The 13,354-nt window shown below is 39.9% G+C and overlaps 1 protein-coding gene across 3 annotated transcripts in view; it reads right to left on the bottom strand.

Moving 5' to 3' along the window:
• Positions 1-216: 216 nt before the first annotated feature.
• Positions 217-13,354, bottom strand: part of FBXL17 (F-box and leucine rich repeat protein 17) — a 500,946-nt gene continuing 487,808 nt past the window's right edge. For all 3 annotated transcript variants that reach the window (XM_049648607.1, XM_049648606.1, XM_049648605.1), the window contains one exon: positions 217-3,299. In XM_049648607.1, the coding sequence (XP_049504564.1) occupies positions 3,159-3,299 (141 nt within the window). In that variant the 3' untranslated portion in view covers positions 217-3,158. The remainder of the gene's footprint in view (positions 3,300-13,354) is intronic.

Consider the following 13,354-nt stretch of genomic DNA (forward strand, 5'->3'; position numbering starts at 1 on the left):
TTGCTAGGCTATGAGAAACAAGGATGGGAATAAGTCTTATTTATCTTTAAATGACCAGTGCTGGGTACATGTTTTTTACTCAATAAATTTAACTGTTTACTTTTGAAAAATTGAATAAATGGCAAAGCAAATGAATGACTGTTTAGGGAATGGGATTTTAAACAAATCACTTGTTTAAACCCTTAAGGTTTTAATCTATCTCAGTAATCACTGGCCAAATTAGAACCTCCTAAACCCAGTCTTGTTCATTATCCTGGTTAGTCAAACCAACATAAAGTCAGGAGTGAAACACACAAGGATGTGGACCGCTGCATGCATCACACCCAACCAGCAACAGGGAGGCCATTTATTGTCTCTAAAATAAAACAAAAGACAAAGTATTTTGTTTCTCTTTTATTGCAACCCATTGCAAGGTCAAAAGATTCACGGAAATATAGAAACTACAAACTGGGTGAATTTCCTTTATCCACTCAAAAAGACATTAAAGACAAAGGACCAGAATTTTTCACTACAGCAATATATTTCATAGTCTTTATTCTGAAAATACTGTTGACATTTTGGAGAGGATACAAAGCCCTGCATTAAACGTGTTCACATATATTTATGACATTCTAAGCAAAACAAGAAACTATATTGCCCAGAAATCATTTTAAGCCTCATTTCAAAGCATCTAATGAGAACACATTCAACAACCATCACAGGATCACTCAAGGTGATGCTTTTTTTTTTTTTTTTTTTTTCTGGTTGTTTTTTTGAGATTAATGCTTTGAGGCTGGATATGATGTTTCTACAGATTTCTACAAATATACCAAAGCAGTTTTCCAGGTTATGTTGCATCAGGCTTTCTGGATTAGTCAACATCTTAAAGAATAAGTGCAAGTTCCCCACCCCACCCCACCCCCAAGCTAAAGCATGTTATAGTGCTGTATTTGAGATTCAAACAACGCAACGTTATAAAAAAAATCAATTTTACACTTCTGAAACCATTTGACAAGCAAACTGTAACACTCTAAAGATGACAACTTTGAGCTGAAATGGCACCATCCATATCATCAATGGCTCTCCCTTCTTTTTTTTTTTTAACTATTTAAAATATAGTGTGACGTATATAAAAATTAAACTTTTGCTTATTCACTCAAGCTACTATTTCTATACATACTGTCTTATAAATTAGTTTTGGATTAAAAACCAGTTAAAATATTGTGAATTAAAATATTTTTCAGTGGTGGGGAAATGAATATGAAAACGATACTATTTGATGTGCAAGATGAACTCTTTTATTAATAATAAACAGTTTTTAATCTTACACAAATTGTATTCCTTTCAAATTAAAATAGTAATCTATCTAGTGATGGAAAAAATACCCTTGGTGCTTACTAAGTAGATTTTCTTAACTGATTGGGATTAAAAGCAAAACAATGCCACATCAGAAACATGTTGACGTAATCAAAGGAAACAGTGTTTACAAAAAAGGAGTCTTTATAAATAAGTGAATAGTATTTGAATGTAAAGCTATATTTTGTTTCTTACAGCTAGTATCATTTTAGCCATATTGGGGCTTACAGAAAGTGAAACTCAAACCTTAGTATATCTGTTAAAGACCAAAAAAAACCAGTTATGTCCACATTGGGGGAGAATAAATAGCAAACTCACAAGTCAGGGTTTTGTATCTAGCTCTACTGTGAAAGATAATCACTCTTTAGCTTAAAAAGGCTCCCTGTGGTCTTGATTATAAATCTAGACACAGGCAAGTTTACTTGAGCCTGAGTCCCTACTATGAATTAATTGTAAAGATGTGTGAAATCAAAACACATATTCATTTACTTATCGATATTGTCTTAACTGAAAGCTGGCAATCTTTAAACAAAGAAATGCTTATTTCTGACAAGTGTAAACAAAATCTTAATGAAAAGACTTTCTAATTTTTCCTCTTAACTCATACATTAACCAGCAATAGATCTTTGCAGTAGCACAAGAACTATTCAAAAATAACATGCATATATCCATAAAACCTGTTCTAAAGCTCAAAGCAAAGCAAAGAAAAAAAAAGAGAGAAAAGAAAAAAAGAAAGTAATAGGAAGATTGTCTACTTATATCTCACTCATTAATTTTCTATTCATGTGACTACCTCCAAATTTCAGAAATACACGTTCATAATTACCAAAATTAACAAAAAAATAATTAAATGATCGGTAGGGTTGTTTTTAAATAACTGCGCACTATTAATTACATTGGTGCCTTTAATGTGGAGAATGCTAAGGTTAGCTCCAAATATCATTAAAATATATCTGGACCAGTTACTATCCATGAAATAAAAGCTAACACAACGTTAACACAAAACTTCACTGAAATATTCAGGACTCAACAGAACACATTTGCAAAATAATGAATAATTAACTTTTGTGAGCTGGCCAGGGGAGTTCAGATCGTTGCCTCCATATAAAAACTTCACAGAAGGCTTAATTCTCTCTAGTCCCTACATCATCTCCAGATAGCAAGTTGACCATCTGTGGATACAGTGAGTTAGGCAGAGCCACAGTGGATGACATGTTTCCTCAGTGACCTGGAGGAAGGCCCCTGTGTCAGAAATGGTCTAGAAAGAAACTGCCCTGGAGTTGTGTACGCACGCACGTGTGCATGTTTATGAGGGAGTGTAAGAACGTATATGTGTGTACGTGCTTGAAATTTTGCAGGGTACTGGTTTCCTGGTTTCCAATTAGTGCAACATCACTTCTGGTCTGGTGATCATCGGAAGTGCACGATTCTATCCCATCAAAAGACAAAACAGTTGCATTTATTTTGGGGCGTCTTCAAAAGGCAGTAGTTAGAAGCTCAAAATAATAGACCGATGTTTTTTTGGTTCTACAGGAAGAAAAAATTTTTAGAGAAACGAGTCTTTGAACTTAAAAACTAAAAGGTGTGTGTGGCTTTTGAAATCTTTAATTTTTAAGGAAAAAAAAAAAACCCAGCTCACCTGGGAACAAATAGCAATTGCGCTTATGCTATGCAGTATGCAAACAAGACACAAATATACACACTCGGGTACACCCGTACACGTGGAACAGTTAAAACCCTTCCAAGGGATCACCTGCCCCAAATCTCCTGCTCCTCTCCGCCCTGCTGACTGATCCGGGTGGACCTACACAGGAGCAGGAGTGTTAGGAGGAGGCAGCAGACATGTTGGGGGTCCAGCCCATCTGATAGGCTCTCTCCAAGGTCCTCTTGCAGTCCTGCAGCACGGTGCTGAAGGTGATGTGGGGGTACTGCTGCACCAGCTGCTCCACTGTCACTTCATTGACCTGCAACCAAAGAAGAGCCATCGTCAAGCACAGGACGGGACGGCTGAGACCGCCCACTGCCCGTGTCCTCTGACTGACGTGCTAATGGTGGTAACAGGAACTCTCACCTCATTCCCCGTCAGCAATGTGAGCCAGTGTTCTGTGAGAAGGTATGTGTCCCTTTTTGCCTGACCTTCCCGATTTCCTGAGTACTACATTCACCCTCAGGGATTTTTTAAAGAAGACATAGGATATCAAGAAATCAAATGTGTTTTCTAGAAGCATAAATGATAGCGACTTGTTGAGATCTTAACAATGCCTACTGAAAAGCTAGTGCCTGGGAGGAGAGGCAGCAGGGAGATAGCATTCTAATGTGCATTTAGCTACATCATCAACCTGACAGCTTTTTTAGGACAAAACTGTAGAGTGGTAGAGAGGATCCACAGGAATCTAGATGGAAGTGTTGGGGGAAATGTTTATTTTTCTTCCCTTTAAATGTTAAGGCATTGCAAACTTCAAGTCCCTTTGTGAAAAGGGCTGAAATGTGAGGAATCAATAATTAAAACATACATGGCTGGCAGGTCAGGGATGGCCCCAATAGACCTTAACCATCAAAGATACCACCTTGATTCTTGATTAGACAAGGCAATCAGACAGGCCTAATTAAAACTAACACCTTTACAATTGCTGCGCTGTGAAGGGATTAATTTGTCAATTACTTTTAAGCTGATTGCAGTTCATATCACAGAAGTAGACAGCTTCCTTCATCCTTTAGATAAATAAATGATTAACCTAAGAACCACAACTTTTAGGTAGCTTTATTTAAAATCTTTATTGAACACCTGGGCATTTTCAAATGCATCAATATTTCATTTATACTGAGTAAGCTGGTCTGAAAGAAGGTGCTTATGATACATAATTTTGTGCTCCCTCTCCATGTCTGTCCATTCTTGAAAAAGATCAGGACCACCAAGAAATGCCTAAAACAACATCCAACCCTTGCTTTTTGCTTTGAAAGCCTGCCTAGAAGTATGACGACCATGACATTCAGTCGTCTACACTTTTCTGAGATAACATGATGTTTTCTGGGTGATTTGGAAAACTGTTATATATAATCTTTTTTTTTTTAAATTGAGAATTGATATTTCAACATTGCACTGATGATACTTAATCTGTCAGAACACCTCTCTATTCAAGACTTGCTTGTATTAAATCAACTTTCACTCCAAATTCAACCAAACCATGTAGTTAATTCTTTTTGTGATAGTTATGATGTATAACATTGTTTTCAAAAACAAGAAGAAAATCATTTAAAGTAAAAAAGAAAAACTGATATACAAATTAGAGTTGAGAATATGAATTGATGGCCTTAAGAGGATTCTTATGCAACATTTTTAATTTTTTAATTTAAATTTATGATCTAAGTTTTGCTTGGGTTGAGGCAGCCTAAGACAGTACACTTAAGAAGGCCGTGCGCCGTCTGGCTCTATGTATCTCGGTAGCGTATTTTTGATACTCCAGTCACCTGACTTAATCCCAGATGATCAAACTGTCCAAGTTCTTTCTGGCCTCAGGGTCTTTGCACATGTTATTCTCTTTACCTGGAATAGTTTTTTACCCACTTCCCCCTAAAAGCCCTCTCTTCATGTCTACTTCCTACTTACTCTTGAGTTCTTAGCTTCAGTGTCATTTCCCCAATGTCATTTCACTGCCCTATCCCTGCTCCCCCCCACCCCAAATTAGGTAAGGCTTTTAGGTTATTTACTCTTCTAACACTGCCCACTTTGTCTTCATAACACTTATAAAGTTAGTTTATAATTACTTAATTTAATATCTGTTTCTCCTGCCCCAATGTACAATCCACAAGAGCCATGATCATTTTTGTACCCACAAGTCAGGCCTAGTTATTAGTGAAAGAATGATAAAAAAAAAAAATACCAAAAGGCAAGTAAGAAATGGAAACTCAAGAGCAAGGCAAAACCAGACATTAAATACTAATCACACAAAGCCCAATTCCCTGAGGAACTCTTATTTGGCTCAGGAATTCCCTCCTTCAAGAAACCTTCCCGAAGCAAGCCTATCTCCCAGAAAGGGTTAGGTACCCCCTTCTCTGTGCACCTGTGGTGGGCACCCTGCATGGTTCTTTCTTTTATTTAAGCACTCTCACTGTGTAATCATCTCTTTACTTGCCTATGGCTTCCACCTGCATAAGTAGAGCCTCTGGGGACCAGAGACTGTCTCTTGCCTTTAAGGCTGTCAAGCTGTGTGCAACGTAGAGAAGAAAAATGGCAACTGTGGTTCATACCATGGACTTGAGAATCGACCAGAAACAGGTTTGAACCCTCATTTCACTTTACTTCTTTAAGATTTAGTTTCCTCAACTATACACACAGGATAAAACTACTTAAAAGTAACAGGATTGTTGTAAGGCTTAAGTGTAATGATATGCTTAACACTGTGACTGACTTAAAAAGGTCCCCAAATGGTAGCTCTTATTATTAGAGCAGGCACTTGGCAAATGGTTATGAGGTGCATGAGTTAATTAACGATATGCTAGGGTGACTGATTCTCTGTCGTGATGCTCCATATTGTTCAATTTCTGAGATATTTCAGAAGTGAACCTTGGTATCATTAGTTGTAGTGTTCAAAATAAAATAATCATAGGGTGAGAAGTAAGCTTTAAAACATACATCATATACAGGAAGAGTCTATTCTACCTTATTGGTCTCTGGAGGTGATTCCAGAACTTTCCTTAATGGAACAGTGCAGGTTTTAAATATCTACTTTCAGAAAATCCTCCCTTTTCTTTACCTGATGTTCCCTACTTTGCTGTTAGGTTACCTTCCTCCCTTCTGTCATAAACAAACCCATAAGGATGCAGGTCTCATTAAGAAAGAACTGAAGTCATTTGGTCAGACAGGATGCATGGCAAGGGGAGAAAGTCCAGACCACTCAGTATTCAAGGAACAATGACCAGGAAAACAGATAACAGAAAACCGAGAAGAGAAAACATTTAAACCCACTGTAAAGATGGGCACTGTCTTCTGTGCTGCCTCTTTTCTGATCTACATGTGGGCTTGCCCAAAGTCCGATACCTAGGGATTGACAGGCAATCTGTTTTCGAGGTCCAATTTTTAAAATTTTTTTTTTTTAACGTTTATTTATTTTTGAGACAGAGAGAGACAGAGCATGAATGGGGGAGGGGCAGAGAGAGAGGGAGACACAGAATCGGAAGCAGGCTCCAGGCTCTGAGCCATCAGCCCAGAGCCCGATGCGGGGCTCGAACTCACGGACCGTGAGATCGTGACCTGAGCTGAAGTCGGACGCTCAACCGACTGAGCCACCCAGGCGCCCCAAGGTCCAATTTTTAAACACAGAAAAAAAATATCTCTATGTGATAACTGTTTTGTGGGAAGACAGATACAATTTACCTTAAGCAAACTGATATATAAACATAAATTTATGAAGTATATAAGTCAGGGGATAATTATTCACTTTGGTAAAGGCATCCACGGTCAGGTTAACTGATTTTCTCTGCCAATATTGTATATATACTTTGATTTACCAAAATTCAATTTACCTATTTCAGTTGCCTAAAATAAGGTATACCCATAGCTGAGAATACAGAGTATGTTAGGCCTCTGGCTTTCAAAGGTTATGGGCAAGAATAGACAGTAACTTGGTTTTGTATAGTTGAATTAAACCAGCAATCCTCTGTGGATATAATATGTCTTCTAAGTAATCTTTTTGCTAACTGTGCTCTGTAAATTCTAGAAAACAAAGCAAAGGGGAAAATGCAAATATTCCCTTTTAGAGCTTTGTTGGGTAGAAGCTATTCAGGGGAAATACATGTGTTCCCACTAGGGAAGTTTCTATCTTTTACTTATAGTGTCTCCTGGCGATACAGTGTGACAAATTTTATACTAAAGTTATTTTCATTTACTCCTCAGAAGTACAAATTATGCTCACCTCTTTGTATAGAATCCATAAGCACTTTGGTGCCTTAGAGAAAAAGTTCAGCGTTAGACACCAGGAGGGTCCAAAGCATTTTAAATTGTTACGCCTACATACACATTTCTGCAGACATTTTGTCATGCACAACTCCACTTGCTAGAATGAAAGGAACAATTCTCTGTTCCAACTCATAAAATGTGTGTAATATAAAAAAGGAACATAGATTAATTTTTTTACATTTCTCCATGATCCCTGGTTTTCTGTATTCAATTTCTTTTCCTCTTGCTGAAAACCATCAACGGCAACTCCTATATTACACTTGAGATTTGAAAAATGCAGCCTATCTTCCTAAAGAAATATGCAGTGGTGTCATTTGAAGAAATTACTGTGATTAAAGGAAAAAAAAAAAGTGTGTACCACAGGTTATTTTTTAAATATAAGAAAGATTGGATTTTATAGTTCTCTCCAAAGACTGCATAACCATAATTTACATTTTCAAAATTATTATAACTCTTTTCAAGGTAGTAGCAATTTGTCTGGTATTTTAATCTATTTTGAGTTAACATCTATTAGCACTTTTTGAAAATGTGAGGTAAATTGCTATGCTAATTAAGGTAAATCATACCATAGTTTCATTCTCTTCCTGTTACTACTATGGAAGGATGAGAAGAGACTCTTCGAGCTTCGGAGATTCAGTTCAAACAATCTCTCTAGACCATCACACTCATTCCTTCACCTTATCAATACTTTCCCCAGAAAGTTCCAGCTAAGTGCAAGCCCAAATCTGAAGTATCTCCCCAATGATACCTACCATTCAAAAATGCTATTTCTGATAAAATTTTCAGAAAAAAACATTTATGTGAAGTGATTATTATTTCCTCTTTGTCTCATGTTTTAAAACAGGACACGTTTCTTGTGAGGGGGGAAATATTTGACACCTGAGTGTATGAAACTCACATTCATGAATATAATAAACAACTTAAAATCACTTTTTAAAAAAATCATTTTTTTTAAATGGAGAAAGTTTCCACGCAAAGGTGACCACTACTGAAAATATCAATAACATTAAAATGTATTACGCTATTGCTAGACTGTGTTTCTTGACAGCAAAGAGTATTTGAGTCATCTCTTTGTTTTCAGTCCTTTGCCCACTGCCTGGCATATTCTCGCCCCCATTAGATTATGAGCTCATGAGATAGGAGTTTTTGTTGGTTTTGTTCACTGCCACATCTCTGGCACCTATAGAATGCCTAGCACCTAGTAACTACTCAATAAATATTTGCTGGCTAAATTAATGTAGTAGTTGTTCACTGAACAGGTACAGAGTAAACACAAAAGCACGAATTAGTTCTGCATCAGAAACAGTGGACATAACCTCACCTTGTTCCCAGACTGTTCCCACTACAGGGGTAGCAGTCTCTAAAGTCTGGGCATTATGGCAGCTCCAAACTCCTTTCATCCTTTGAAGTTCATACCTAAGGCGATTCTCTGTGTTACTCTCCTTTCCAACCGACATCACCGGGCGCCTCTTTCCAGATGCACCTTCCCTCGGGTTTCCAATAATTTGGCACAGGACACCAAAGTAGCTCGTGCTGGTGGTTCAGTAATTTCTGCTGGGTCATTCTGCTGTCAGACAGTACTAAGGAAAAGCCTAGGCCATACTGGAGTTAAATGAGGGCAGCCTTCCTTACTGGAGATCAGTGACACACTAGACTGGATGGATAACACTAAGAGACACGTTACTGGTCACTAGATATGAGCTTGTTTCCAAAACGTTGCAAAAACCCACTTCTGCTTCCAGCGTCAGTGCCCTGCTCAGGGCGGCAGGCCCAGGTGGGCCCCACAGAGGATTCTGAAATTTTGTGACATTTAACATGCCTTCTCATGTCACAGTTATCTGGAGGCAGAAGGGGAACTGTGGGCAGATCCCCTGACTCAAAATGATGCTACCTCAAAATAATGCTACCCAATTTCTTGGGCTTCAGAAATTCTACCTGCCTTTACTGCTCCCTGGGGGGCAAATGGAAATCCGAGGAGCTTTTTGTTGCTATCGTTGGTGTTGTCGTCACAGTGACGTGTGGCATTTGTTGTCCCAGATAGCATGAAAATAATACTGCAACTCACAGTACAGTCCCGGGCAAGGAAGAATTCTTCAAACCAAACTGTCCTACGCCCCCCACTGAGAAACACTGTGCTCATCAGAATGAGGCACTTGTGTGGTAGGGGATAAATCAAACACATTTCTTCTCTTCAGCATGGTTTACTTTGGCAAAAAGTTGAACATAATTTGTTAATTCTTCACCATAATGACCAATAAAGGTAAAACGAAAGTATGCCTCCACTCTAGCAAGGAGGGAATGGGAAAAGTATTCAATGAACATCTACTATTTTCCAGGCATATACGCATTAATACTCCTTATTTCACATGAACTGTGGCTCAGAGAGGATTAGTATTTCACACAGGGTCATGTACCTTGTAAATGGAAGCTAGGATTTGAATCCAGGACCCCTAAGCAAAGATGTTCTCTGCACTGTGCCATGTTGCCTTGGCACACAGGTAACAGCGAGACGCAGGAAGTGCCATACTGTGGCCTAGCTGATCACCTGGCCAGTAAACTGTTCACTGACATTCCTTTTCCATCTATGGTACAAAAAATGATTTCAATTTACATACAAGCACATTTCAAAGTCCTTTACAATGTCTTCAAAATGGCTGCTCTGTGGGAATGTAAATTATAATAGATCTCACTTTGCTTGTGGAATATTCCATGGTGCAGCTGTGGTTGCATGAGACTTTGAAACATGATAGAAACGTGATGAAGCTGCAGGACTAACAAGGGACCTTCTGGCAGGGCAACTGCCCATGACATAAGCAGGCATTGCTTTTTCTCCAGTCTCCCGCCCATCAACACATTTTTCTGTGTCCCAGACAGAGGTAGAATGGCCAACTTGACAGACAAGGTTCTTGACCCCTTGGGGCAAGGAAAATGGACAATTATACCGGCAACAGCAAAGCTTGAGGATTGATTTCTAGGGGAAGTGCAGGTTGCTGTAGACAGAGGCACCTGACCTTTTCCAGGAGAGCTGGAAAAGGCTTTCCAAAAGAAGGAATATTTAATTGAACTTCTGGACAAGGAAGCATCAGCCTGTGTACACATTTGTTAAATACACACATATTATTCAGGGAAGAAAGGAAACCCATTCATGAGCCAGAATAAACCACTAATCTGTCCCTTACTTTGTAAGCTTTGTAAGGTAATGTTTCTCCAGCTCATCTAGCAAACTCAAGTGTATAACTTCAGTAGTTCTTGCTTCACATAGCTCCATTCTGAGGAAAGGGGAGTGAAGAAAATGGATCCCCCTATCTTCAGGTGGGAAAAGTAAGGAACCCACAGTACATCTGTGAAGGGGCTGCAAATAGCACATTCAACTCCTCTCTCCTAATTCAGGGCTCTTGCCCTCACACTGGTCTGTCATTCTTCACAGACTCCCTGGGCAATGTCACTCACTGCTAACAGCCCCAGAGGCTGACTCCTGGCGGCCCAGAGGCAGAGTGTTGTCTGTCGGGCAATACGCCTCCGGAATCTGCTTCTCTCTGAGTTTCCTGGATCTGGGAAACTGTACTGGCTATCAGTGGAACCCGGCATTCACAAGGTGTAGCAAAAGTCATCGCAGACAATGCATATTCAAAAGAGGCCCAATTGCTCTTTAAGCAAGTGCCCACTGGCCCCGAGATGGGCACATATTAAAATGGATAAAATAAGGGTAATGTGAATTCTAGTAATATGTCAACTTTGCATGTAAATGAGATGAGTCATCTAAGTGCAGTTTAAAATATTTTAAATAGGACACTAAGAAAAGAATAAAACAGCAGATGATACATTGATTTTCCCAGGACCCTGCACAGCCAACAACATGCAGCAGGCTCTCTTTGGGGATTCTATTTTCTTCCCTTCACAGAGGGACTTCTCATGTCCCTGCTTGGGTGACATACCATGTCTTACCTATGTTTCCCTATGTTAGAACAGGGAGGTCCAGGACACCAAAAATTTGGAGGGACTTTTACACTCTCTTACTTCATTCTCTTCACACTCTTTCTCTTCAGCAGCAAGGCTAAGCTTTCCAGAAGTCTGGAGGAGGATACAGCAGTAGCTCAGTATGCATGAACAGGCTGCAGGCAGAGCCCACAATGAAGATTAAGGGTCTTTCCCAGACTGGTGAGAGCTGTGAAAATGATTCTAGGTGTGAGCCAAAGCACCTGCTCTTTGTCTCTACTCAACAGTCAACTTCGCATTCCTTTCCTTCCCTCTGTCTCTCTTAGTCAAGCCAAGGCCCTTCCCACAAACCCCACAGCAACTCAGACATAACAAATGTTTGATACACATTTATTGACGTGGGATGAGTTAAACTGTGTCTGCAAACAAGAACACAAATAAGAATACAGTGGATCTCAGCATAATTGCTCACTAGAATCACCTGGGGATCTTTTTTTAAATTTTTTTTAACGTTTTTTATTTATTTTTGAGACAGAGAGAGACAGAGCATGAATGGGGGAGGGTCAGAGAGAGGGAGACACAGAATCTGAAACAGGCTCCAGGCTCTGAGCTGTCAGCACAGAGCCCGACGCGGGGCTCGAACTCACGGACCGCGAGATCATGACCTGAGCTGAAGTCGGCCGCTTAACCGACTGAGCCACCCAGGCGCCCCATGGGGATCTTTTAAAAACCCCAGTGCCCAGGTCATATCCCAGACTAACTGTACCTGCATCTTGGGGAAGTGGGACCCAGGCACCAGTGTTTTTTAAAGTACCCCCCCTACCCCAACCCTCCAGGAGATTCCAATGTGCAGCTTGGGCTGAGACCCACTAGGTTAAAGCTTTCAGCTGTGAAGTTCCCAGAGGGCACAGGTGATTTCTGCTCCTGGGAATATGAAGGCAAAGTCTGAACTAAGATTATCTGAAGACAACAAGTAAGCACTTGTCTCCCACGCTGCCCTCTATATTAAACTGAGTCAGGGGTTCTGGAGAAAAGAAATGGTTGCTCCTACAGCTTATTGGCCCATCTTTTTACAAATACTCACCCCTACCCGAAACAAAAGGTATATTCTTTGAATGTGGTAAAAACAGACTGGCTTCCTGTCTGTCACCATTGGTCTTGGATCTCTAGTTGGGCACAGCCCAAGGAGGCCACTTCCTGAGTTTTCCAATAGCTAATGGAAGGGAAGATTCCCCTAAACTCAGCTGTACATGGATGGATGTAGTGTTTCCTCAAGGGACCACCCATGAGGTGAAGGACAGGGCACACATGACTAAGTATTTAATATAATTTTAAGAAGAAAAATTGATCATCTTATTGGAGACTAAAAGCTACCTGTTACATTTGGGAGTCAGGTGTCTACAGGCCACCCACAATGCACTATGCTTCATGCATGAACCTCCCTGAGGCCTTCAAGGATGGATTTTTTTTTTAACAGAAAGAGGTAAGAAATATTACTCTTGGGTGGTAAAATACTCATCTAAAAGTCCCAAAGCATGGAAAGAGACAGATACTGAGAATGCAATGAACCTGACAGAGGCAGGCTCATAAATTCAGTCAACTTTGTCAAATGCAGTCATTCCATTTCAGAATCTGCAATGATTGGAAGTGCTATGCTCTGTCAATATCACAACAGGCCTGGCTTCATGCTGTCTCTTTTTCATGAGATGTGGGTAGCCTGTTAACACTAGCATTGCTTTCTATTCACTTGAATTAGCACAGTGAGGAAGCAGCAAAGAACCTGGGAGGATGAAGATCACAGAAACGCCTGCAGTGTTAAGTGAGAATCGGGGCTCGCCAACCTGAAGCGTCTAATTAGAGATTAGTGTGACAGGAGTCCAACAACCAGACTGTCAGAGAGAAATTAGTGACATTTTCATTCTGTTTCTCCAAGCAATCCTCCACCAAGAAGGATGTTTCAAGTCAAGTGTAAGCTCTATGCAGAGCCTTGCATAGGGCCACTCTGAGGCCACTGACCGCTGGCCATGGAATTGACCTAGCGCACAAATGCATACATTTTTTAGTATAGATTTGCATGTGCGGTACAGATGAGAACCAAAGCGGACCCGTGTGGGACATCAGGATGGA

Source organism: Panthera uncia (assembly GCF_023721935.1).
Source record: "Panthera uncia isolate 11264 chromosome A1 unlocalized genomic scaffold, Puncia_PCG_1.0 HiC_scaffold_17, whole genome shotgun sequence".
NCBI lineage: Eukaryota > Metazoa > Chordata > Mammalia > Carnivora > Felidae > Panthera > Panthera uncia.